This window comes from Melopsittacus undulatus, assembly GCF_012275295.1.
Source record: "Melopsittacus undulatus isolate bMelUnd1 chromosome W unlocalized genomic scaffold, bMelUnd1.mat.Z SUPER_W_unloc_1, whole genome shotgun sequence".
In the NCBI taxonomy this organism is placed as follows: Eukaryota; Metazoa; Chordata; class Aves; order Psittaciformes; family Psittaculidae; genus Melopsittacus; species Melopsittacus undulatus.
Window position 1 is genome coordinate 1347479 of NW_022993942.1, and position 27996 is coordinate 1375474.

At 45.5% G+C, this 27996-nt stretch overlaps 1 protein-coding gene across 1 annotated transcript in view; it reads right to left on the reverse strand.

The window, feature by feature from the left end:
- The window catches only part of LOC117438171 (SET-binding protein-like), a 232985-nt gene that overhangs the window by 101904 nt on the left and 103085 nt on the right, over nt 1-27996 (reverse strand). The window contains 1 exon segment of the mRNA XM_034073631.1: nt 6496-9955. Within this exon segment, the coding sequence (XP_033929522.1) occupies nt 6496-9955 (3460 nt within the window).

The following is a 27996-nucleotide window of genomic DNA, read 5'->3' on the forward strand; positions in this document are numbered from 1 at the left end:
TGCTTGATCATCAAGCCCACACTTCCTTAGCTTGTCTATGAGAATGCTGTGGGAGACAGTATCAAATGCCTTACTGAAATCAAGAAAAACCACATCTACCGCTCTACCATCATCCCTCCACCTAGTCACTTCCTCATAGAAGGCTATAAGGTTGGTCAAATATGACTTCCCCCTCATAAAACCATGTTGGCTGTTCTTAATAAGCCCTTCATCCTTGATATGCCTAGAGATGGCATCAAGAATAAGTTGTTCCATCACCTTTCCAGGGACGGAGGTAAGGCTGACCGGTCTATAATTACCTGGGTCCTCCTTCTCGCCCTTCTTATAGACTGGTGTGACATTTGCCATCTTCCAATCCTCAGGCACCTCTCCCATTTCCCACGACTTACCAAAGATGATGGAGAGTGGCCTAGCAATGACCTCCGCCAGCTCCCTCAGCACCCGTGGGTGCATTCCATCCAGACCCATTGATTTATAGATGTCCAGATAGCATAGCTGATCCCTAACCCAATCCTCATCTACCAAAGCAAACTCCTCCTTTGTCCTGACTCCTTCTGGGGCTATAGGAATCTGGGGCCCCCAGGAAGAGTTTGCAGGAGTAAAGACAGAGTCAAAGAAAGCATTCAGCATCTCTGCCTTCTTTATATCCTTTGTCTCCAGGGCACCCACCTCGTACAACAGTGGGCCTATATTGCCTCTTGTGTTAGTTTTATTTGCTATGTATTTGAAGAAGCCCTTTCTATTGTCCTTGACCCGACTTGCAAGATTAATTTCCAAGGAGGCCTTAGCTGTCCTAATTGCCTCCCTACATCCTCTAACAACTGTCCTATATTCCTCCCAAGTGGCCAGGCCCTCTTTCCATAATCCATAAATTCTCCTTTTCCACTTTGAGTTTGCCCAGGAGCTCCTTGTTTAACCACGCTGGTCTCCTAGATCCCTACTTGATTTCCTACCCACTGGTGCCCTCTGATCCTGAGCTTGGAAGAAGTGGTCCTTGAATGCTGACCAACTATCATGAGCCCCTTTACCACCTAGTACCCTTTCCCATGAGACTTCCCTTAGCAGTTGATTGAAGAGGCCAAAGTTGGCCCTTCGGAAATCCAGAACTGTGGCCTTGCTAGGTATTCTATTCCTCCCACACAGGATCCTAAACTCCACCATCTCATGGTCATTGCAGCCAAGGCTGCCATTGACCATCATCACTTCAACCAAACCCTCCTTGTTGGTGAGTACTAAATCCAACAGCGCTCCTCTCCTAGTTGGTTTGTCCACCATTTGCATTAAGAAGTTATAATCAATGCACTGGAGGAACCTCCTAGACTGTGAATGATTGGCTTTGTGAGTCTTCCAGCAAATATCAGGGTTGTTAAAATCCCCCATGAGGACTAAGGCATGTAGTCACGAGGCTACTTCCAGTTGCCTGTAGAAAGCCTCATCAACTCCTTCGTCCTGATCAGGAGGTCTATAATAGACTCCCACAACTGTGTCACCCGTACCAGTCTGTCCCTTAATTCGTACCCACAGACATTCCACTTTCTCCTCATCTGCCCCTGGACAGAACTCAATACATTCTAGTCGCTCTCACATAAAGAGCAACTCCACCACCTCGATTTGCTGACCTATCTTTCCTAAAAAGGACATAGCCATCCATGACCACATTCCAGTCATGTGAGCTGTCCCACCATGTCTCTGTAATTGCCACTAGATCACAACCTTTAGACCACACACAGACTTCTAACTCCTTCTGTTTATTCCCCATGCTGCGTGCATTGGTGTACAGGCATTTCAGGGAGCGAGCAGAGCACGCTGATGGCACGCTTGGGAGGCGGGAGGCCTTCTGGTCTTCATTAATAGTAGAACAATGCCCCACTAGTTCAGCTACGACCCCCTCGCACTTTGAATCTAAACTGAAGCTCTGTGAGTTAGCTCTGCTAACTCTTGTCCTAGTACCCTTTTTCCCCTGCGGGACAGGGTCTAAACAACTATCCTTTCCCACAAATGAAACAACAGATTGATAGTCCTCCCTAGTCCACCATCCTTCAAGCCCTAGCATGTTTCTCTTGGGCTTGTCCCTAACAGGCTCAGTTAAATCCCCTCCCCCCTTCATATCTAGTTTAAAGCCCTGTCAATAAGCCCTGCTAACCCCTGCCCCAAAACCCTGTTCCCACTCTGGGACTGGTGTATCCCACCTGCCACCAGCAAACCAGGTGTCTCATACAGCAGCCCATGATTGAAAAACCCAAAACCCTGCCTTTGGCACCAGTCACGTAGCCATACATTAATCTGCAGACTCTTCCTATTTATCTCTTCACCCTTGCTTGTAACAGGTATGGAGGCAAACACCACTTGCGCTCCAGACCCTTTAACCAGCCGTCCCAGGGCCCTGAAGTCCCTCTTCATTGCCCTTGCCCTCCTTGTAATAATTTCATCACTGCCAACCTGAAAAACCAGCAGCGGATAGTAGTCAGAGGGCTGCACCAGATCAGAGAGTTTCTTTTTAACATCTCTAATCCGAGCCCCAGGTAGGCAGCAGACTTCCCTGTGGAATGGATCCGGTCGACAAATGGACCCTTATGTTCCTCTCAGAAGGGAGTCACCCACCACAATTACTCTTCTTTTCTTCTTGGTTGGGGAAGTTCTAAGGCATGGGGGTGAGTGACAAGCCCTTGGTGACTCACTAGACAGATCTACCCCTCCATCTATATTTACCTGGCCCTGTAGTTCCAAGACCTCATACCTGTTATTCAAGGGCAACTGGGAGGGAGGAAGGGATTGCGAGGGTTTTCGCTTACCTCTCCGAGGAGGGACCCCCCTCCATACATCCTTGTCCCTTAAGTTTTCTCCTTCTGTCTGATGGTAGGAGGGAAGGGGATCCATCACTTGTTCAACCACTTCCCTCTGCCCCTGCCTTAGGGTGTGGCTCCACCAATCTATTTCACTTTCACATTCCCTGATGGCTCTCAACCTTTCAACCTCCTCCCTCAGTTCAGCCACCTGCCTGAGCAGATCATTTACTTGCTCACAGCGAACACAAGCAGTGTCACTGGCTCCCTCCAATACAAGTGCTGGGCTCAGGCATTTGCTGCAGCCAGAGACCTGCACAGCCACATGTCTTCAGGAAGGCTTACTCTGGATACCCACATTATTACTCACTACCGCTTTTGATCGTGTTGTAACCATGACCTATCTGGTCAATCGATCTGTTTATGTCTCTCCACACAAACAAGAACTCCTTCCTCCTCCTGCGCTCCAGGCGAGTCCTCTTGATGAGACAGTTAGCCCACTTGCCTGCCCGCTCGCCTGCCCGCACAAACTGCCGCGCAAACTGCCTCGACCCACTCTGTTTGCCCGCTTTGCTTCACCAAGGGGAAATCCTGCCTGACCAATTTGGTGGCCTTCTATGATGGGGCTACAGAAATGATGGACAGGGTAGAGCAGCTGACGACATCTACCTGGACTTGTGCAAAGAGTTCGACACTGTCCCACATGACATCCTTGTCTCTAAATTGGAGACACATCAATTTGATAGACGGATCACTCAGTGGCTAAAGAACTGGCTGGATGGCAGCACACAGAGTTGTGGTCAACAGCTCGATGTCCTGCTGGAGACCAGTAATGAGTGGTGTCCCTCAGGGATCGGTGTTGGGACCGATCTTGTTTAACATCTTTGTCGCTGACATGGACAGCGGGATTGAGTGCGCCCTCAGCAAGTTTGCCAATGACACCAAGCTGTGTGGTTCAGTTGATACACTGGAGGGAAGGAATGCCATCTAGAGGGACCTTGACAAACTTGTGAGGTGTGCAGATGCCAACCTCATGAAGTTAAACCACGTGAAGTGCAAGGTCCTGCGCCTGGGTCAGAGCAATCCCAGGTACAGCTACAGGTTGGGCAGAGAAGAGATTCAGAACAGCCCTGTGGACAAGGACTTGGGGGTGTTGGTTGATGAGGAAATGAACATGAGCCAGCAGTGTGCTCCTGCAGCCCAGAAAGCCAACTGTATCCTGAGCTGCATCAGAAGGAGTGTGACCAGCAGGTCGAAGGTGATTCTGCCCCTCTACTCTGCTCTTGTGAGACCTCACCTGGTGTATTGTGTACAGTTCTGGTGTCCTCAACATGAAAAGGACATGGAACTTTTGAAACAAGTGCAGAGGAGGGCCATGAGGATGATCCGGGGACTGGAGCACCTCTTGTATGTAGATAGGCTGAGAAAGTTGGGGCTGTTCAGCCTGGATAAGAGAAGGCTGTGTGGAGACCTCTTAGCAGCCTTCCAGTATCTGAAAGGGGGCTATAGGGATGTTGGGGATGGACTCTTCATTAGGGACTGTAGTGACAGGACAAGGGGTAACGGGTTAAAACTTAACAGGGGAAGATTAGTTTGGATATAATGAAGAAATTCTTTACTATTAGGGTGGTGAGGCACTGGTATGGGTTGCCCAGGGAAGTTGTGAATGCTCCATCCCTGGCAGCGTTCAAGGACAGGTTGGATGAAGCCATGTGTGGCACAGTTTAGTGTGAGGTTTTCCTGCCCATGGTAGGGGGGTTGGAACTACATGATCTTGAGGTCCTTTCCAACCCTAAGTATTCTATGATTCTATCTTTTTTTATGTTGTTTTCCTTGTCTTTTAGTGCTAATCCATTCCCTTATAGACTGTATTATATAAAACTGTAGCACTGATTGTAAAATATTTGTGTGTTCCAACCACGGACTAAGGAGTGGCACGTGTCAGGGACAATAGATAATGGTCTGTGGTGAAACACACCAAAATTGAAAAGTAGTGTTTATCCGTTTTGGCTCCTCCTCTGAGAGTCCTGCTTTGGCTGCTCCCCGGCAAGTCCAGCTTTGGTTCCTACCTGGAAAGTTCCGCTTTAGAACTCCCCAGAAAAGTCCCAACCCTTGGAGATCTTTCTAGATATTGCTGGCCACTTCTGACGTATTCTGTCTCCTTGTGTCAGAATGAGTGTGCATTTTTGTTAGCTGAAAATCCTGAGCCTCATGCGATGGGAGGAGGCAGAAACTCATACCACCCAGGTCAACGCTGCCTCCGTGGGGATGCCCGCTAAGGTTGAGCCTGCCATCTCACACTGTGATGTTGTTTCTTGGAGATGGTTTCTTAATTGTCCTCACAGGGTCTTTGGGCTTGGTAAGATAACCAAGCTTCAGAGGTAACCTTTACTGTATCTATTAATATCTCTATGTTTTCCTATATTAATAAACTAGTTATGAGTTCCCTATTTGTGTCTTGCTTTTCTCACCCGGAATCCTTGAACTCTGGAACAGAAGTCAAAGAAGATCCAAGAGGTACAAAATATCCAAGATGTCAGAGTCCCTGCACCACTTCCAGGGCGTTTATTTAATGTCAATTACTTAGCAATCTCAAAGCAATGTCAACTGGAAAGAGATAGCATGTAAGCACAGACTAGTTGGGACTGCTCAGCCTGGAGAAGAGAAACCTGCATGGTGACCTCATAGCATCCTTCCAATATCTGAAGGGGGCCTACAAGTATGCTGGAGAGGGACAACAGGCTGAGAAAGTTGGGGCTGTTCAGCCTGGAGAAGAGAAGGCTGTATGGAGACCTCATAGCAGCCTTTCAGTATCTGAAGAGGGCCTATAAGGATACTGGGGAGGAACTCTTCATTAGGGACTGTAGTGATAGAACAAGGGGTAACGGGTTAAAACATAAACAGGGGAAGTTTACATTTGATATAAGGGGGATGTTCTTTCCTGTAAGGGTGGTGAGGCACTGGAATGAGTTGCCCAAGGAAGTTGTGAATGCTCCATCCCTGGTGGTGTTCATGGCCAGGTTGGACAAAGCCTTGGGTGACATGTTTTATTGTGAGGTGTCCCTGCCCAAGGCAGGGAAGTTGGAACTAGGTCATTTTGAGGTCCTTTCTAACCTTAACTATTCTATGATTCTATCCCACCCAGGGATGGTGGAAGGAGGGTGTGAGTGGCTGTGTAGTAGTTAGTTGCCAGCTGGGTTTAAACCATGACACATTGTTAAAACTTTTTCAGCTACCTCTTAAATATGTTTAAGGGTGTATCCATTAGGGGGATATATTGCTAGCAGCAAGCACAGTGCCAATCTCAATTAGGAAAGACTAACACGTTTAGCACTTAGTACAGGTGTGCCCAACTACATGATTGCTCTCCTTCCGTGTTTACAAGGACCCAGTGTCTCCAGTTACTCCTTTCAGAGCTATGCAAGAAAGTGTCCAACCCTGAAACACTGGAAAACTTGGACAAAATTCGTGAATTTTAGCTTTGCTTGGCCATTGACTTGCTGGCTGGTCTACATAGTCACTTCACCTCTGGTTCATCTTCCTCATGGACAAAGAAAATTTCCCCAAAATTTGGATGCAGAATGGGAGCCAATTACAAAAAGCCAGAGAAGTTATTGACTCATAAGCATATTTTCTGTAAATGACAAGTCCCTCTTTGTTCAACATGAAAATTTAAATACAGTAAAGTAAAACAGAATAAAGTAGAGCTTACCTGAAGAGGCTGAAGAATCATAAGTACTAGTACTTCTGTCCTTCCTGTTTACCCTGAAGGGTTGAATGTCCTTTTCCCTGTAAGTTCCAAACCCTTCAAAGTTTCTTTTTTTATTCTCACTTGCATCATTGTCCCACTTCTCACTTGAGGAATTAATTTCACCAAACATGTCCAAGGACTCTGACCTTCCATTACTCTCAGTATTACCAGTGTATCTCTTTGTGCAAGAGTCAACAGGATCATTGCTTGAGTCACTTTTATCTTTACTCTGTGTCAACTGCTGGGCATGAAAAAGTGATAATGTAGGCAGCCTATGCACTTCAAAGTTACTCTTTGAACCTTTGTGTCTGTTTTCACAATGCTGGTGCTTCTGCTTCTTATGCTTGCTTTTCTCATTGAGCAAGGAGAGGTCTTTATCTGAGCTGCTTAGCCTTTTGTTGATCACATGACTGGAGAAGCCACTGGACTTGCTAGCAAAGAGACCACTCAGATCTTCATCTGTCCCCAGTATTTGCTCATCCTTATGCTTGTGCTTATGTCTGTGTTTCCTTTTGTGAAGTCGGCCACTTGAAAGGCTTGTTTCTCCAACCTCTGGAGGAGCCAAAGAGGACTGCATGTCTCCAAAGCCCACTCCTGCAGGTGTTTGTAGGTGCACTCCATGTTTTGCATTATGCTTGGCAGTGGTGGACATCTTCATATGAGAGCTTGCATGGAATTGGGGTGGGGGCATGGTCGGTCTCATAAATGGGGGAGCCTCTCCAAGCGTGTGAGACAGGTAAAAAGGAGCTGGATGCTGACCATAGTAACCAAGATTCATCATAAGCATTGATGTGTAAGGCATTCCATAGGGTGCATAGTAACTCCCACTGGGAATAGGGTAACCAAACCCTTGTAAAAAAGGCACCTTTGTCGTGGTGTCATTGGTTTTAGCAGGTCTACCACATTTCTTCTTAGACTTCATGTCAGAGGTCCTGTGAAGATAGAGCAATGGGTCATACTGGATATATGGCACAGGGTAGTAGTGATCAAAATTAATCCTGAAGATGTTGGGATATGGATTTTCATGATAAAATGTGTAACTTCTGTGGGAAATCCTGAACACTTGAAACTTATTGATGAGTTCCTCAAGGTCTGCCAGAAACTGGAGGTCATCTCTGTTCTGCAGGCTTTTCCTTTTCCTCTTGTGTTTTGGCTTTTTAATACTCTCATAAGAAAGAAAGTTATCCATAATCAGATGTTTCCGCCGGTGACCATGCCTGTTCTTTGTGCTTGTGTCAGATGGGATAGCCTCTGGGTTGTCCAGGGTGCAGAAATCAAAGGAGCATCTCTGGCAGGATTCTGAGCTTTTCTCAGCTTGATCAGAAGTGCTGTTGTTGTCTGTACCTATCCCACTGTCACTTGGTATGGTTTCTTCACTGTGAGATTCACTCACTGGTGACAGCGTGACTTCTTTCAGAGAACCTATTTCACAGAGGTGGGAAGGTGAATTTGCCATTAACCTAGGTGGAGACAGCTTCCAAATTCCACTATGCATTCCTTTCTGGGTTTTTGTAGGAAAAGCACTGATAGGTTGAAGATTTGGCATAGTTTTTAACTCTGAAAAATTTGTTCCAGTGCTTGCAGGGCTAAGGTTGCCATTAGTCCCAACTAACTGTGTCGAAAGTTGATGAATAGCTGCTGGTGATGATGCCACAAGTGACTGCAGGTTGAAAGGTACTGCTGGGTTTTCTGGCTGGCTGGAAACAGGCCTTGAGTGCTTGATGGCTGTCTTAGGTTCTTCTAGCTGAGGCTGAAGCTCTACTCTTGGCTTTCTGCCTCTTTTTTTACCAATGTAGATAGTCCCTCTCTTGCTGACATTGATCTGTTTCCCTAGTCTGGCATCAATGGTGGTTGGCCCCACACTAGATGGTGGCTGGACTTTTGCTTTCAGAGCTATGCTGCTGGAGCAGGAGGACAAGATCTGATTAAGAATATTCTTCCTCTTGAGGGTCTTCATTTTATTAATGGTCTTGATAGTCTTCTTATCCAAAACCCCAAGCTTCCCAACCTTTTTGTGAAACTTGAGTTCACTGATGGACTTGTCCTCTCTCGGGACCATCTGGGCCAATTTGGCCAGATTCTGTCTCCTCTTCCTTTTCTTTGTTCCTGGAAATTCATAATTGATTGGACTCACTGGGCTGGTGGAGGTTCCCTCATGAATGGTTTCAACAGTGAGCAAAGGCTGTTTCTTTGGTCGTCCTCTTTTTTTCTTGACAGGTGTTATCACAGTAAGACTATCTGTATTGGTATACAGAGGGCTGGATGGCGTGATGGGATAGGCTGAAGGAGGCTTCACCATCAGCTTCTCACATGTCATCATGGAGGTCTCTCGAAGGATAGATTTAGGTTTGCTGCAGGTCCATTGCTGCTTACCTGCATGTTTGGGGTGCTGGACCTCGTATAGTTTGTCAGATGTGGAATGATCGGTGGGTAGGAGAGTGGATGTCACAGCTACAGATTTTCTGAGTCTGATAGCACTGTTAGGGGAAGCTTTGTCAGTGAGCACACCATTGTCAATAGCTACTAAGGGGGGCTCATTTTCAATCATTTTCCCTGGCTTTGTGGCTCGAAGATCTTTTTTACTCCTCTCTGGTTGAGAGCTAATCTTATTAGCTACTTTACTGATCACAGCAAGTCCAGGATGAAGGCTTTTCTCCTGGATAGTTTTCTCTTTGGAAGGTTTTGTGGATTGCCTTTTTTTCCTTTTGTGGACAGATGTACCTGTTGTTGAAGACTTTATTGGGATAGTAATTTGTACATGACTGGTGTCACTTTCACAACTGCTAGCAGAAGTGGGATTCTGCTTAGAGGGTGACGTATCTAACATTCTGTCCATCAAGTAAGACTCCTTTTTTCCTTCCATGCTGTCATGGGATTTGCTGTCAAATGCTTTCTGGGCACTCTTCACCCATTCATTGTCTGCAGTTTGAACGGTTTGACTTATCAAGTCCTTTTTGCTGGACTTTGTACTCCCAGTGGGCTGATCAGAGACCTCCAGCTGCACACCTCCCTCTTGATCATTGAGAGTCAAAAACCAATTGCACTTGGAGGAGCTGCTTGGCTGGGCAGCCATGCTGATGTTGTTGAGTGATGGGACTACACTGCAAATAGCAAGCTCCTTACTACTGGCTGACAGCTTCCCCCATGTGCTGCTGGTGCAGGACTTCTTTGCTTGGGATTTGCTGAAGGAAACTCCTGGCTCTGAGGTGGAGAACTTGATGGCACTAACTGATTCTTGACTGGGTTCTGTGTTGAAGAAACTTTGAGAAGCAGATGCAGAATTGGAGCTCCCTAACCAGTCAAGATGGTGCTGGTTGCTACTTATCTGCTGGTGCTTTGATTTTAAGGTGTCACTGGTGAAGTTTTTTTGGAGGCCCAGTTCATAGTGCAGAGCAGAATATTTTTGTGGCCTGTCATAAACCTAGAAAGTAGCAGAAAACAAATAGGGGGAAAAATAGTTTATCCAACCATTCATAAACCTTGGTTGCAACTTTTTATTTGTGCAGTGAATGACAGATCTTCTTAACCAATGTCCTTGTAAGGCTTAGGAGCATTTATAAAGTATTCTTATACTTGAGCCAAATTTGCATCTAGATTCATGCACTGTACACAGGTTTTGTTTTCCCACTTTATAAACAGTGAAAATATTTATAAATATTTATAAGTTTCTATAAATGCAAAATTGCCGCGGCCAGGTGGAGGGGAGAAAACACCGATACGATGTAGGTTCACAAAATGCTCCGTTTATTGATTACAAGGCTGCTCTTAATATACTGTCTTACACATGATCACGCATTACTTGATTGGCTGCTTAGCTTTGCCACGAGGGATACACGCTCCCCTTTACCTCTCCTGATTGGTTTCACACCTTCGCTTCAGCTTAGCGTTACATCATGCTTCTGCAATTACTGGCATCTTGTTATTGCGTTCCTGTTTTGCTGATCTTGACACTTCTTCTTCTTTTAACCTGGGGTCATAAGTTCACTTTCTCACAGCTTGCTGTAGGCCTGTTCAAGCGCCCGTGCTCGACCCCCAACATCTCCCCCTCTTTTTTCAAATAAGGCATTTGTCATCTGCTGCATGCGTTGCATAATACATTGTAACAAACAAGGTCCAAAAAACAAAATTAACAACATAATCATTATTGGACTGCTAAACATCATGATTAAACTCCTTAACCAACTACTTATTCCTAACAATTTTAACCAAGAGTCTATAGGATTTGTTTCTACAGTATTTTCTTTAAGTTCAAACAGTTTCTTGTGAATAGATTCAGAATGATCAGAAAGATTCATACAACACATGCCCAGAAGCATTCTAATGCAAAGGCGATGTGAAGCAGCTGCAGAAGTAAACTGTACAGTGTTAACAGTCAAGGAGTTACACTCCCCCTTTTTTTTTTTTTTTTTTTTATCAGACCAAAAGCCATTTATTGCAAAGCATTAACTCCTTATATACTATTGCTTACACACACCTACAGCAATTTGGCATATCATGATTAGATACTTGTCTTGAAGACCCTTAGTGACTAACATATAATTGGTTAAGCACAGGTGTGAGAACTTGACCTTGAAAGCTTGCCAACAGTCCACAGTTCTCATAACTCAGTGAATTCCAGCTTCTTCTTATCTTGTTTGCTTAGGCTTCCTCGGGCCTCTCACGGCCTTGCTGTATCCCTCAGAGTTATTCAGAGCTCATGTACCAAATGTTCATTTTCCTGTGAGAACACTGTCTCCACATCTCCCCCTTTTTAGTTTTACTAAAAGTTTTTTACAATTTGGTTTGTCTGCTCTGTCACTGCTTGACTTGTGTAACATAACAACCCACTACTCTAGGCAGCATTATTTCAGTAAGATTGGCCTGATTTGAAGTCACTTGAACCTTTATAACATGTGGCATACCAGTGAATCCTACACACCATGTAACAAGTTGGAATAGTTGGGATTTAACAGATGTGCTCAGTATAATTGTCCATTACCCATGGTCACACATAATAGAACAGATATTACAAAGATTTTACACAGATTTCTATCATTGCTGTTTCTTTATGTTGTTCTGCGGCTTTATACTTTTCGCTGGCAGTCAGTATGGTCCTGTTGATAGCTGTACACAGCTGGGCCTACCCTTTTTCTCCTGTATGGCTCTCTGATAACAGGGGAGGCCATCCCTCACATCAAGGTCTGGCATGGCATGTGTCTCCACCGCTCTACACCTGCTGGGTTGCAGCCAGCAGCAGAGCTAAAGGTTCTTCTTGGTTGCAGACACAGAGGCCAACCCAGTCTTGCCCTTGACTGTGGTAGCAGGCATTTGGTCAACCTCTGTCCTTGCACCTTGTTGTCAATGCAGAGTTTCACCTGCTTTACCCAGTAACAAGTCACTACTACAGCAAAGCACACACAGATTTACATTAGCAGAGTAACTATTGCAGAGTGCAGCAGCATGCTGAAGATGCTGATGACAGCGAGTGACTGACCAAAGAAATTTCTTACAGTGGAGTTCTCCCACCCTCTTAATTTGTTCAATTACCTGCTTTATAACACTACCATCATATTAGAATCTTTCTAGCTTTTACCTTAGCATTTTCTAGCAGCTGCTGCAAATCTGCATGCTCTAACATCTCTTTCACAAGTGACAATTCCATACAATACAAGGTATAGTTTCTTGTTAGCAACTGGCTAGTAAATACAGGTGGTTTTATATGCAAAATCACAACCTCTAATAATAGCTACTTTACAAGTACGCATATTCAAGCTGTTAATTTTCAGTTGCCCTCAAGTGATGGGTTTTTTTTGTTTGTTTGTTTGTTTGTTTTTTTTTTTTGGATTACATATGCATATTGTCTGGAAAACAAGCTTTAAGCAATATACATCAAAACTACAGTCATTAATAACAGCTAGAATGTGTTATCATTACCCTTTTTTTCTATTTTTTTTTCTATTTTTTTTCTATTTTTTTTTTCTTTTTTTTTTCTATCTTTTTGTTTTGTTTTGGTTTTTGGGTTTTTGTTGTTTGTTTTTTTTTTCAAAGTCGCTCACCCTGCTTTGCACAGCTAAAACCACCGGCCTATCGGCAACTGCACTTTTGCATTAACCTTTTCTTGCCCAAAAGGTTACACTGCTACCTGTTAAAACTTTTACATGAACCTGACAACAAAAAATACACAGAACACTGTCTGCCCTCATTACACACACACACAAACACACATATATGCACATATGCACACATGGGATCCCACAAGCACACTGCACACAACTACAATATTTGAAACACAAAATCCAGACAATCGTTGTTCCCACTGCACAGTCCCACATACAGGACGTGGCACAAGGACCCTGTAAAGACTATCAGGAAACCATCTCCAAGAAGCATCATCACAGTGCGGGGTGGCAGGCTCAACCTTAGCAGGCGTCCCCGCAGAGGCTCTGCCTCCCTCACATCGCATGAGGCTTGGGCTTTTTTACTGACCAAAATGCACACTCGTTCCGACACAGGTGGCCAGCCTATGTTGGAAGAAGTTGCCAGCAATACCTCTAAAGGTTTCCAAGGGTCGATAGAAACATGGACATACTTATATTTACCAACTTCTGGCATGAGTATCACAGAGAGACTGTATCAAAGGAGTTGTATATGGGGTCCCAACTCCACGGTCTGACACATTCTGCCCGTTACCCCTGATAAGAGCATACAAGAGACCTTCCCATCTCAGGTGGGAAGCACACACACCACGGGAAACCGTGCAATACATCCACATCCCCCACCCATCTCACTTCTCCCTTTACAGCTACCCATTTATCATGAGGATATGGGGGATATAAATCAGGCTTCTTTTCCGGATGAATAGGCTCCAGGTCAAAAGCACCATCCAGGTCAGCATCGGCATTATCAGGCATCAGGATCTCAGGAGCAGCAACAACAAACTGATGAACGTGCACAGGCTCCTTCTCGGGGTCAATAGGGCCTGAGTCGAAAGGATCATCTTCATCCTCATCTTCAGTCTTCACAGCCATGGCAGCAACCAGCGGAGGTTTGGGGGGGAGGGGGGGCACGCTGGTCTCCATGATCTCATTTTTTGACTTTAACATCTCTAAAACAGTTCTCCAAATGACTAACAAACTTTTCACAGCTTCATTGCCTTTCGTGGCTGCATTCCACAGCTTAACTCCTGCCCCATTCCACAAGGATATCTCAAATCCGGTAGACTCATAAATCTCTGGGTAACATGTCTTCGACCATTTCAACATTAACTTTAGGTCTGTCTCTTTAAGGGTTGCTCCCTTCACCTTAAGAAGGACTGAAAACATCCATAAATCAGGGGCTTCTTCCTTAGTAATTTTCTCCCAAGTCTCGAGATTAAAAGCTTCACCGACTCCCACAATTCTTCCCCTATCTTACGCCATTGATCTTTGGAGAATAACTGTCCCGTATTTTCTAACAACCCCCTTCGTCGGCACCAAAATAAAAAGTCCACAAGTTCCTGTCGGGGTATCGAGTACCCTGTTTTCTTCGCTACACTTCTATCGTAGCCTTTTCTATCTCTGATACAGCGAAACCCATCCCGAACCAGACCGCAGTCTGCCTGACGCACCGGTCAGCCGTGGCCACGTAATTTGAGCTCCTTTCCTGCCTCTCTCGGGCAGCCTGCCTCTCTCGGGCAGCCGGGATCTCCACCTTCTCTCGTCCGCGGTCTCTCTCTCTCCTGGTATCACGTCGGGGTCACCAGAATGCCGCGGCCAGGTGGAGGGGAGAAAACACCGATACGATGTAGGTTCACAAAATGCTCCGTTTATTGATTACAAGGCTGCTCTTAATATACTGTCTTACACATGATCACGCATTACTTGATTGGCTGCTTAGCTTTGCCACGAGGGATACACGCTCCCCTTTACCTCTCCTGATTGGTTTCACACCTTCGCTTCAGCTTAGCGTTACATCATGCTTCTGCAATTACTGGCATCTTGTTATTGCGTTCCTGTTTTGCTGATCTTGACACTTCTTCTTCTTTTAACCTGGGGTCATAAGTTCACTTTCTCACAGCTTGCTGTAGGCCTGTTCAAGCGCCCATGCTCGACCCCCAACACAAAATTACTAAGGAAACATATTCTATTGCTTTTCAATTTAAACCACAAGTAAAATATTCCTTTTCAATGGATGAATGGTGCAACTCAGCCTTCTGGTGAGAATAGTTTTCCTCTAAAAAATAATCCCTCACAGAAATTGATGCTTAACACCCCCAAGTCCATGGTGCATTATTTAGTGACCATTATTTAGTGACCAGCAAACTTGCATACATGTTATTGGCAAATTGATGTTTCATGCACATATAAAAATGGGTATGTGGCTTTTCTGGAATAGGCAATAATGATGAAACTGTTATGGTCCACTGTCTGAGAAGTAATCAGGAACTTAAATCCTGTGGACAGTTTAGCTGTCGTGGACATGGACTAGCCATGTTCAGGGAAAAGGAGAGATTTCCAGGAACTGTGGATTGAGAAAAATAAAACATGCAGCTGTCGTGGAGCTGCACATGTTGTGGGCGAGCGACACCTGTTTCTTTACCCTGAGAAAAGAGCTGAAAGCATAAACAGCCTTTGGGGAATGAATCAATTCCACCTCCTCCTCACAGTGGCCTCCCAGCTACACAGCATGCAGTGGCCATGACCCACACTGCTGATGCTTTCCTTTGGAAAATGGAAACTCACCCATATCCACATCCTTGGGATGAGGACAGGGAGGGGTCCAAATGAAATCAGCAGCACTGGCACTGAAATTCAATAGTTTGTTTTTTTTTTTTTAACTGATCACAAAGCTCCTGAGCTTCATTTTATCTCAGCCACTTGGGGCTTCTCCTACCCCCAGGCTACCAACCTGGGTGAGTTGCCAGCTGGCCATGAGGAGGTGTGTTGGAGGCAGCCATCCCCTGATGAGGTCCCACTGTGTTGGAGGTGGGTGCCTTCCACCCAAGGTTCACATGAAACATCATCTTCCTGAGGTATCATGATTTTTGACTTGGAAAAACCCTGGAAATGATAGGCTGTGACTTCTCTTGGCGCCCAGGACCCACAGAGAGGCAGGGGCAGGCTATTTCTGCACAGAACATGGCCTTACAGCTGCAATCAAAGCAACTCCTTACACCCCCATCATTTGAAAATGCTGATCTGTGAAAGTAAATGACCTGAAAATTTTCATTTGGAAGAAACAAAAAAAAAAACCCACACAGACAGTTGCAGCAGTGAGTGAAAACATCACATGCTGGCAACACCCTGGTCCCTACAAATCCACCACACACATGGAGTTAAGGAAGTGTGGGCTTGATGATCAGGTAGTGAGGTGGATCAAGAACTGGTTGAAAGGAAGAAGGCAGAGAGTTGTGGTCAATGGGGCAGAATCTAGCTGGAGGTCTGTGATTAGTGGAGTCCCTCAGAGGGCGGTGCTGGGACCTGTGCTGTTTAATATTTTCATCGATGACCTGGATGAGGGAACTGAGTGTACCCTCAGCAAGTTCGCTGATGACACTAAATTGGGAGGAGTGGCTGACACACCAGAAGGCTGTGTTGCCATTCAGCGAGACCTGGACAGGCTGGAGAGCTGGACGGGGGGAAACTTGATGAAATTCAACAAGGGCAAGTGTAGAGTCTTGCATCTGGGGAAGAACAATCCCATGTACCAGTACAGGTTGGGGGTTGACCTGCTGGAAAGGAGTGAAGGGGAAAGGGACCTGGGGTTCCTAGTGGATAGGAGGAAGACCATGAGCCAGCAATGTGCCCTTGTGTCCAAGAAGGCCAATGGCATCCTAGGGTGCATTAGAAAGGGTGTGGTTAGTAGGGCAAGAGAGGTTCTCCTCCCCCTCTACTCTGCCTTGGTGAGGCCGCATCTGGAATACTGCGTCCAGTTCTGGGCCCCTCAGTTCAAGAAGGACAGGGAATTGCTTGAAAGAGTCCAGCGCAGAGCCACAAAGATGATTAAGGCAGTGGAACATCTCCCTTATGAGGAAAGGCTGAGGGAGCTTGCTCTCTTTAGCTTGGAGGAGACTGAGGGGTGACCTCATCAATCCTTACAAATATGTAAAGGGTGGGTGTCAGGATGATGGAGCTAGGCTTTTTCCAGGGATATCCAGTGATAGGACAAGGGGCAGTGGGTGTAAACTGGAGCGTAGGTGGTTCCATGTGAACATCAGGAAGAACGTCTTTACTGTGAGAGTGACAGAGCACTGGAACAGGTGGCCCAGGGAGGTTGTGGAGTCTCCTACGTTGGAGATATTCAAGGCCCGCCTGGACAAGTTCCTGTGTGATGTACTCTAGGTTACCCTGCTCTTGCAGGGGGGTTGGACTAGATGATCTTTTGAGGTCCCTTCCAACCCTTGGGATTCTGTGATTCTGTGAGTTCTCTAGTTTAAAAGGAGTAATAATCTCTAATCTATATTTTAAGGCAGTGAATAAGGGCTCAGAATTGAGAGGCCAGCTATGTTTCAGTGATATATCGCTTGGCTACTCCAACTTAATTTCCTCAGCCTTCACGTTACAAAATGATGATGCAGCTTCCAACATATCCGTAATGATAGCCCTGTCATTACTCCAGCACAAAGGGCCACCACAACATCTGTCTTAAAATTCACGAGAAATATATGCCTATGTCATCAAAAATGCCAATTCTGAAGGCACTCCGATTTCAACGGGAATTTGGGTCCACTGGGTTTCCTCATGCAACTTCTTCCAAAATAACATTTGCTATTTGCTCTACCTTACCAGACACATCCATATCACCCAAAACAATTCTGCAGCGCAGCAACCAGAGATCATTTGGCTGCAGCAGGTTGGATTTCACTGGCTGAAATGTATATGTGGGGACAGTTTACCTAAAATCACTTTCAAATCAATTGAAAGTAATGCAGCCAACTGTATTTTATTCCTCATCCATCCATCTGGGTTGCTGTCTGATCCCATTGGTCCTAATGTTTAGGCTTCAACTTTCCCTGCTGGGTGAGAACCACCCTAAGAAGCCAACAAGCCCCAGCTCAGCCTACCTGCCTTGTTAGACCTCTGCAACCCTGCACCTGCAGAGGTGATTATTCCTCTTAACAGCTTTATTCTGGCATGCAGCACTTGCAACTGGGGGGATGAGACTGTATCAGTTCCATGATAAGCAAGCAGTACCCAGCAGCAGAGTCCATCCCTCAGGGACTCTTTTTAAAAAAAAAAAAACTGTATTTTTCACTCTGCCTCCCCATTCCCTTGCCTGAGCTTCTATCTAAATCTAAATCTAAATCCTGCTTCCAGTCCCAAAGCAAGAAGTGGGAGGAGATGCCAGCACACGTTTTTGAAGAAGTAACACACCTACAACTTGTCAAGAACCTGGCTTGCAAATAAAAGTTAATACTATAATGCCCCCTCTTAAATAATTTTCAGATCAATCTGTGTAATGGCTCCTCAAGTGTAATTCCCTATTAAGAGGCTTTATCTGGAGAGATAAGCGGCTGATTCCCATGTGTCACGGTTTAAGCCCATCCAGCAAACACAGTTTCTGGGAGAAACCACGTCTGATCTCAAAAGTTAAGCAGAGTCGGGTTTGGGCCTTGTCTAGGGTTAGATGACAATATAGGAGGACCAAGAGACTTTTCAACTGATAACATCGTCCTTGTATGGAAACCTTTCTTTCACAGCTGCCAAGAGCCGCCTCCAAAGGCAGAGGAACTGTTTCTGTTTTGCAATTGCTTTTTCAATTCCCCCTTCCCTAGCAAGTTATCCCAGCTGCTTGTCTTCTCTACCTTCTAGTTCGTGACCATTGGCCCCATTGTCCCAGCATCTGAGCAACAAGGTGATGATGTGCTCCCCTGGTTGACGGGTAAAATCTTTTCACATATTTCATAGCTCTGTTGAAGTCTGTGGTTGAGAAGTCACCTCTTCTTCCTCTGATTCACGTACTAATAACTCCTGGTCAGATGCTGTCCCGGGTGGTGAGTACATTGTTTCTTCATCTCGCTTCATCTTTCTTGCCTCTTTTTTGCTTTTCCCTTTGCGTACAGGGGCAACCGATATTGGCACAAATTGGTCCTCTGGTTTAGCTGCAGTGATTATCACTGTGGTCAGAGTGGCTGCAGTACCTGTTGTCAGGGTTTGGGTAGCTGGTGTACTTGTCACTGGGCCTGGTGTAGCTGCTGTGCTTGGAACTGGAGTAGCTGCACTGTCTTTTGCGGTCAGAGTTGGAGTAGCTGGTGTACTTGTCACTGGGGTTGGTGTAGCTGCTGTACTTGGAGTTGGAGTAGCTCTGTTTTCTGTTGGGGTTAGAGTTGGAGTAGCTGTTGTACTTGTCACTAGGGTTGGTGTAGCTGCTATATTTGGAGTTGAGTAGCTGCATTGTCGGTTGCTTTGCCATCAGATCCAGAGACATTTTTTTTCCCTTTGAAGGTGCTGGACGATGTTGAACAGGGCTTTGTAAGCATAGGCCAAGCACCAGCACTTTGCCATGATTTGTCACTCTGGTATGACTGGGATGATAACACTCCTCATTTAAATATTTTACAATTTTTTCTGGATTTTGCACTTGTTCAGTGGCGAAGTTCCAAAGCACTGGAGGGCCCACTGACCTAGATACTTGTCCGTACTATCCCACACACCCTGCCACTCATGACTGTCCAGCCTCAGGGAAAATCTCTTGGTTCTCCTACATTGTCATCTAACCCTAGGCAAGGCCCAAACGCAACTCTGCTTAACTTTCGAGATCAGATGAAACGGTCGTGGGTAAAACAAGCTCTGTATGCGTGTCAACATGGTGATCCCCATCACAATCAGTAGGCAGGTGGTCTCAAGGGTACTCAAAGTCTATTCAAAACCTTCAGAACTCTCAAATGATGCTGTAAACGGTCGGGGGGGGGGCTAGGAAGGTAAGGGAACGTCTCCTCCATAGGCTGACCACCCGAGGAGAGGAAAAAAGATGTGTAAGTGCTAAACACTTCTATTATATACCTCCCAAAGTATAGAAGTGGTGACCACACTGGGAATGCAAGCCAGATCAGTTTCATGATCAATGATTCTATTGTATTACAAGTCATTACCATAAAGTACAATGAAACACGAACCTTAGCCCAAGGCCCCCAGCCGATAAACACTAAGACAGCAAATACTGGCTGTAAGTAAGGTACGACACGCTGAAACTCTGAAATCAAGAGCAACAACATTGAGAGCCAATAAATCAGCATTGTGACGAGTGACTACTAATCCGAAACAATGAATGCTTATCACAAATATGATTAGACACACTCAGGTCAGACCTGTCATTATTTGAACCCTTTGGGCCCCACATTGGGGTGCCAAAAATAACTGTTGTGGTTTAAGCCCAGCTGGCAACCCGGAAACCACACAGCTGTTTGTTCACTCCCCCCCTTCATCCACCTGCTCCCAGAGGGATGGGGAGGAGAATCGAAAGAATGTAGCTCCCAGGGGTTGAGATAAGAACAGTCCAGCAACTAAGGTATAACACAAAACCACTACTGCTACCACCAATAATAATAATGATAAGGGAAATAACAAGGGAAGAGAATACAACCGCTCACCACCCGCCCACCGATACCCAGACCGACCTAGCCCTACTGGGTAACTGTCCCCAGTTTATATACTGGGCATGATATGCTGTGGTATGGGATACCTCTTTGGTTAGTTTGGGTCAGGTGTCCTGTCTCTGCTTCCTCCCAGCTTCCCCTCCTCCCTGGCAGAGCATGAGCCTCCAAAAGTCCTTGTTCAGAGTAAACATTACTGAGCAGCAACTAAAAACATTGGTGTTATCAGCGCTGTTCCCAGGCTGAAAGTCAAAAACTGCACCAGCTTCTAAGAAGGGGAAAAAATGACTGCTACTGCTGAACTCAGGACACCGTGTCACTAATTGCTGTCTGCTGTGATTTTAAAATAGCTGCACCATTGAGCTCTTCATTTTCATATTCTAATCACCCTGTGGGTTAATTAGTATGCAGTCATCTTATAGAGACAATTTAAAGCAGTCAGAACCCCAATCAGCAAGTTTGTTTTAAAAATTAATAACATCAGGAGTGTGTGGGGATTGGCACATCAGGGGAGTGATTGGCACATTGGGGAGTGACACATCAGAGTGTGCTCTGGAGACATACCATTTATTTTAAATAAAATTAAAAAACAAAAAAAGAGGAAAGAAAAAGAGGAAAGGCTTTCCTACATGAATAATGTCACTTAAAATCAGAGTCCTGTGAAGTGCTTGCTTTTATCTCAGGGACACCCTTGCCTCTCCATAAAAAACAAATCTCATCAAAACACCGTATAATACCTCTGTGTGGTCTAGGAGCTTCTAGGGCAATTACAGTAGCCATTTTGGCAACTGGGAGCTGGCATCTCGTTAGAAATCAATGGAGTGAAGTTGAGACTGCTTGGATGTATGTGGGCATTTGACCTGCTTGCCATCTGGGTTGACAAGATGCTAGATTCAGAAGAAAACAAAAGTAGGGAAAATGGATCTAGAACTCCGTGTAAAACGTAGCTGGATATGATGGATGAAGATTTAGCTACTTTTCATAGTGACAGATGAGTAATGAAGAGTGTTCTGTGTCAGCACTGATTTCTTTACCTTCAGAGATCATAGAATCATAGAACAGTTAGTCCAGCCCCAACTTTCTCAGGCTGTTATCATATGGGAGGCGCTCCAGCCCCCTGATCATCCTTGTGGCCCTCCTCTGGACTTGTTTCAACAGTTCCATGTCATTTTCATGTTGAGGACACCAGAAATGTGCACAGTACTCCGAGTGAGGTCTCATGAGAACGGAGTAGAGGGGCAGGATTGCCTCCTTTGATCTGCTGGTCACGCTCCTTTTGATGCAGCCCAGGATATGGTTGGCTACCTGGGCTGCCAGAGCACACTGCTGGCTCTTGTTCAGTTTCTCATCAACCAACATCACCAAGGCCTTCTCCTTAGGGCTGCTCTGGATCTCTTCTCCACCCAATCTGCATCTGTGCCTGGGATTGCCCCGACCCAAGTGCAGGACCTTGCACTTGGCTTGGTTACACTTCATAAGGTTGTGAATGGCCCACCACACAAGGGTGTCAAGGTCCCTCTGGATGGCATCCCTTCCCTTCAGCACATCAACCTAACCACACACCACTCCTCCCTTCTTCCTCCCCCTGTGCTCCCAGAGGGATGGGGAGGAGAATTGAAAGAATGTAACTCCCACGGGTTGAGATAAGAACAGTCCAGTAACTAAGATATAATACAAAACTACTACTACTGCCACCAATAATAACTGATTGATTGATGGCTTGGCTTCGCGAGCAAAGATTTTGGGAAGGGCTTTAACCACGCTTACTTCAAGCACGATGACTAACGGCGAGTGGGATATGGAAATCTGGTTTGAAAAGGGTGCTTAGGCAATCAAGGACTGTCATCTCCTGAGTAATCTCGAGCTACCCATGCGCTGGTCTGCCCGCATCCTGGTGAGGCGGGGGGGCGAGCCCCAAGGGGGGCTATCGCTTCTGGCGCCAAGCGCCCGGCACCCACCGGGCGCGACCCGCTCCAGGGACAGCGGCAGGTGGGGAGTTTGACTGGGACGGTAACGCGGGTGTCCTAAGGCGAGCTCAGGGAGGATGGAAACCTTCCGCGGAGCAGAAGGGCAAAAGCTCGCTTGATCTTGATTTTCAGTACGAATACCAATAATAATAATGATAAGGGAAATAACAAGGGGAGAGAATACAATTGCTCACCACCCGCCAACCTGAGCAGTGATCTGGGACTTTCAGGTAACTCCCCCCAGTTTATATACTGGACATGATGTGCTGTGGTATGGAATACCCGTTTGGCTAGTTTGGGTCAGGTGTCCTATCTCTGCTTCCTCCTGGCTTCCCCTCCTCCCTGGCAGAGCATGAGACAGAAAGTCCTTGATTGGACTTTACTTAGCAACAAATGAAAACATCGATGTGTTATCAGCACTCTTACCAGACTGAAGTTGAAAACACAGGTACTAAGGAGTAAAATGACTGTTACCGCTGAACCCAGGACGCCTGGTCAAGAAAGATTTGCCAAAGGCTGTGAGGACACTTTGAGGGGGCCATGTTGGCACTGTGCCAATTGCGCCTGTTCAATAGAAGCCCTAAGTTGTGAGGGGTAAGGACAGCTACTTGCACCTTGCCTCTAACAAAGTGAGAGGCTCTTCTTTGGGAAATTGAGTGGGGGAAAAAGCATAAATACATCCCTGAAGACTTTGGTGAGCTTTTCTTGTCAGTCTTTTTTTTCCATCCTTTTGTCTTCAAATGTTTGTGTGTTTTTGAGAAAGATCAAGTAAATCTGCAGGAACTACACGGGACGGGCAGGTGGGAAACATTGTCCTTTGCCCTTGTGCATCGGGGAAACAAAACAGGTTTTAAGGACCAAATTATGTACTTTTGTGTCCTCTTTTCATCCATTAGGGATTTACTGAAGGTGGAGTGAGAAAAAGCATTCACTGCCCTGCAAAAGGAGGCCAAAGTGAGAGGGCAAATGGTGTCTCCCTCCAAGCAAGAAGGTTTTTGAGTTTCTGGAGTTGTGGAGCACTGCAGTTTCCTCCTGCCATATATATAATTCGACTGAGCTGACAATAACATGACACAGCCTGTATCACATCAAAAATGGACTGCCGTGACTGCTGCAAACAATGCGATAGATGTGGATGTGAGAACAGACGGGTGGATAAATGGGCAGGGAGACAGAGCCACAAATAATATCCTTTAACTGCAAACTAGAAATGTTGTCATATATGAGCACAGATAATCAGGAGAGCAGGTAGACAGATAACACTAAACTTTTATGACCCTCTTCATTCAAATATAGGGGAAATGCTAATGATTACAAAGAATCACATTAACGGCTAAATAAAAGAATGGGAAGTCTCTGGTTGCTCTGGAACTTTTGCTGCAGCTCTGGAGTTTCTCAACTCCTGGAGCAAATTTCTCTTTCCTTGTGCCTTAGTTTCCCTCTTGCAGTGAGGTGTTCCAAGGACAATGCTCTAGGGATGCTTGGCTCCTCCTGTAAGACCTTCTTCCAGAAGAAGCCCTGAAGAAGGGTCAGGAAAGCTGTGTCAAAACAGTGATGCTAATCCCATCACTCAGATGCTGAGTGGGAGTTGGTGCTCCTGGACCAGCTGCTCCCTCTGTGTTACCTGGTTGGGTGCAGAGAAAAGCATTTCTGAAGGGCAATCCCCCTATCTCAGTTTCAAGGAGAAAACAGGGAGCAAAAAAGTCCATCTGGACTCCAACCCATCCCCCAGCACCTTTGCCCATTTCAAAGCCCCTTTGGCACCCACATCAGCAGCACCCATTCCCCCACGAATGCAGAGGAAGCCCACTGCCAGTATTATACCATTTACCCAGAAAAATGGGAAATGTGAGTTTAACCCATTCTCAGTCCCAGGGGGACTGAAACCTTCCACCTCTCAGGACAGTGCTCAAAGCATGCAATGAGTTTTCTCTCTTCTCTGCCAGAACTCAGAGGCAGCCAGAGGGAAACCAGCTCACCTCTAAAAGCTGTAGTTCCATGGTGGGCTGCTCTCAGAGCATCCTGCCAATACAACTCATTGATCACCCAGGCAGGACAAACCTGAGTTAAAAGCACCTCTTGCTGCCTCCTTACCAGAGAGCACCGTGGGGGGCATCAGATTGAACATGGCTGCCTACAAGTGGAAACACTGATTTCTGAGCAAGTCCTTTATCAGTAGCAGAAACTAGTCATTATAGCCAACAGAGTTTAAGGGGCAACTCAGTCCAACCTTAAGTAGATGCTTTTGGATGAATGACAGCACTGCCTGCACTGACCATGCTGCACTGACCCCTTCCTCATCCACCTTTCTCATGCCATGCTGGGCTGGTTGGGACAGTGATTTTGGGTTTGAAGCCACTTGCACAGTGTAGTATCTACAAGTCCTGCATTTTAGGTGCTGCAAATGTCCATCACTCCTGTGTGGCATCAGCAGAAATATGCAATGCAAATGAATTAGCCAGAATCCTACATCCTTTGACCTGCAACACACCCCTATTAAATGGTGCACACATCACCCTCCTTCCTTACATCCATGCCTGCTGCAAACTTACAGCAGTCAGGGGAAGTTGACACTGTCTCTATTATCCCCTTCCTCTTCCCTGAGCCTGTTGCAATGTGCAACATTTACCTAACACTCCCTGTACGCAGCAGAAAGGACAGCAGGGCTTGGGATATGCCACAGCAGCCTACAAAAATATGTCTGCTTTAAACACATTTGGCAGAGAATGAGGGTCTGATACTTATCTACACTGTGGCAGTGGATTCCTTTCTTATAGTAGGAGGATTGAAACAGGGCAAATAAAAGCTGGAGGCTGTGAACAGAGAGGGTAAAGCCACCCACACACTGTAATAACAACCAGTATTTTAAATCTGGCACTATCTTTGGAAACATTTATGGTCATAAAACATAATTATAAAGATACAGGGAGGGAAGACACATACACTGAAAAGAAGAAAAACGAGTGAAACAACCGTTTAATTGCTTGCTGTCATAAATACCAGAGTATTAAATAAAAACTCACAGGTGAATAAAATTACTCTGTTGAGACAAAAACAAAATTCAGCTGGACTAGCCCTGGTATTTGTAAATAGCAATATGCGTATGCAAAGGAATTCCTTGTCCCTGGAAATGATTACAATGCAGAAATAATTGAAATCAGAAGCCAATCCTATCTGAAAAAAAAAAAATAAAAAAGAGGTGCTTTTTTTTCTTTCTGCATTTGTTTCTTTCCTTCTCTTTCTCCTTGTCTCCCTCTCCCTTTCCATTTCTGAAGGTAATTTTAACCCTTTCCAGATCAGATCAAGGACAAAAGCAGAATTGCCTTAGAGATGGGCCAGGATTTCCCCCAACAATTTCAACAATAATTGTCATGGTTTAAGCCCAGCCAGATAAGAACAGTCCAGTAACTAAGGTATAATACAAAACTGCTACTACTACCACCAATAATAATAAATACTGCTGAAGGTCAATAATAAAACCCTCTGCCTAGGTCAATTACAGAAGAAAGGGGTGGCAATTCACTTGACTTTTGTTATTTCACGTTTTTCAGACAAAGGCCTCAAAACATTTTACAGATTTTAGTAAATCAAACCTCAAAGGGCCTCTGAAAGAGGGGAAAATATCAGCATTCCCCGTCTGCAGTCATTATAACCACTCCTTTACATATCAGAATCAGAAATGATTGAAAGCTATATGGAAAAAAAATCCCAATACAAGAAAGTAAACATCCTGGTAACTCCTGTTTTGCTTTGTTTTCCACAATATAAGGACTGTACAACCTCATTTTCCCTTCCTCTATGTGCACCACTGGTTACCTCCAATGTCCTCAGGACAGTGAGAAGTGTACGCAGGAAGCTCACTGCCCTGGACTTCAAGAGAAGAGACTTTGACCTCTTCAGGAACCTGCTTAGCAAGGTTCCGTGTGATATAGCCCTAGAGGGCAGGGGGGCCCAAGACTGTTAGTTGATATTCAAGGATCACCTTCCCCAAGATCAGAAGTGTTGCATCCCGACTAGACGGAAATGCAGCATAAGGGCCAGGAGACCTTCTTGGATGGATATAGAGGGGAAAAAAGAGGCTTATAAAAGGTGGAAGCAAGGACAGGCAGCCTGAGAAGAATACAGGGATGTTGTCTGGGAAGCTAGGTACCAGGTCAGGAAAGCTAAGGCCCAGCTAGAATTAAATATGGCAAGGGATGTGAAAGATAAAAGGAAGGGCTTCTACAGGTACATAGCAAATAAAAGAAAGACTAGGGACAACGTAGGCCCTCTCTGGAAGCTATTGGGAGAACTGGCTACCCTGGATTTGGAGAAGGCTGAGGTTCTCAAAGACTTCGTTGCCTCGGTCTTCACTGGCAAAGGCTCTGACCACACCGCCCAAGTACAGACACATGGACTGCAAAAATGAAGACCTTAGGCCCACCGTAGGAGCAGATTAGGTTCGAGACCTTAGGCATAAGTTACTAATGACTTTGCTAATTAAGATACAGTGTGAAGAATCACTCATTACTTAAAGAAAATAAAATATATGCTCTGAAGTTTACTTGTATAGATTTTAAAAGTCAGTGAACAGAATTTCCGGAAAAACTACTCATATTTTCCAAAGAAATATATGTCTGAGCCAAGGCAAAATTTGGAAATAATAATTTTGAAATTATCTTTAAAAATGAATGATTTAAGAAGCTAGAGCAGAAACTGGGGAAAAAAAAAATCTGACAGCAGTCCTGGAAATTTTAGGAGACTGTAATATTTCAAAAATGAAGCTTGTTCTGTGCCAGCATTGATTTCAGCTCATGTTCATTTTCTCATCATCCAACAGCACCAAGTCCTTGTCCACAGGGCTGCTCTGAATCTCTTCTCTGCCCAACCTGCATCTGTGCCTGGGATTGCCCCGACCCAGGTGCAGGACCTTGCACTTGGCTTGGTTAAACTTCATAAGGTTGGCATCAGCCCACCTCACAAGCGTGTCAAAGTCCCTCTGGATGGCATCCCTTCCCTCCAGCGTATCAACCAAACCACACAGCTTGGTGTCATCGGCAAACTTGCTGAGGGCGCACTCAATCCCACAGTCCATGTTGCCAACAAAGATGTTGAACAAGACCGGTCCCAACACCGATCCCTGGGGGACACCACTCCTTACTGGTCTCCAGCCAGACGCTGAGCCATTGACCACAACTCTTTGCGTGCGGCCATCCAGCCAGTTCTTTATCCACCGAGTGGTCCATCTGTCAAATTGATGTCTCTCCAATTTAGAGACAAGGATGTTGTGGGGGACAGTGTCGAATGCTTTGCACAAGTCCAGGTAGATGACGTCAGCTGCTTTTCAGTTCCGTAGCCCCATCGTAGAAGGCCACCAAATTGATCAGACAGGATTTCCCCTTAGTGAAGCCGTGCTGGCTGTCACCAACCCCCTCGTTGTTTTTCACGTGATTTAGCATGCTTTTCAGGAGAATCTGCTCCACGATTTTGCCAGGCACAGAGGTGAGACTGACTGGTCTGTAATTCCCTGGGTCATCCATTTTCCCCTTCTTGAAAATGGGGTTATATTTCCCTTTTTCCAGTCGTCGGGAACTTCACCTGACTGCTTCCGCCTTCTCCAAATCCAGGGTAGCCAGTTCTCCTGATAGCTTATGGAGAGGGCCCATGTTGTCCCTAGTCTGTCTTTTATTCACTATGTACCTATAGAATCCCTTCCTGTTATCTTTCACATTCCTTGACAAATTTAATTCTATCTGGGCCTTAGCTTTCTTAACCTGGTCCCTAGCTTCCCGGACAACATCCCTGTATTCTTCCCAGGCCTCCTGTCCTTGCTTCCACCTTTTATAAGTCTCAATTTTCCTTCAAATTTTCCTCAGCAGCTCCTTGTCCATCCATGGAGGTTTCCTGGCCCTCCTGCCACACTTTCTTCTAATCGAGACACAGCGCTCCTGAGCTTGTAGCAGGTGA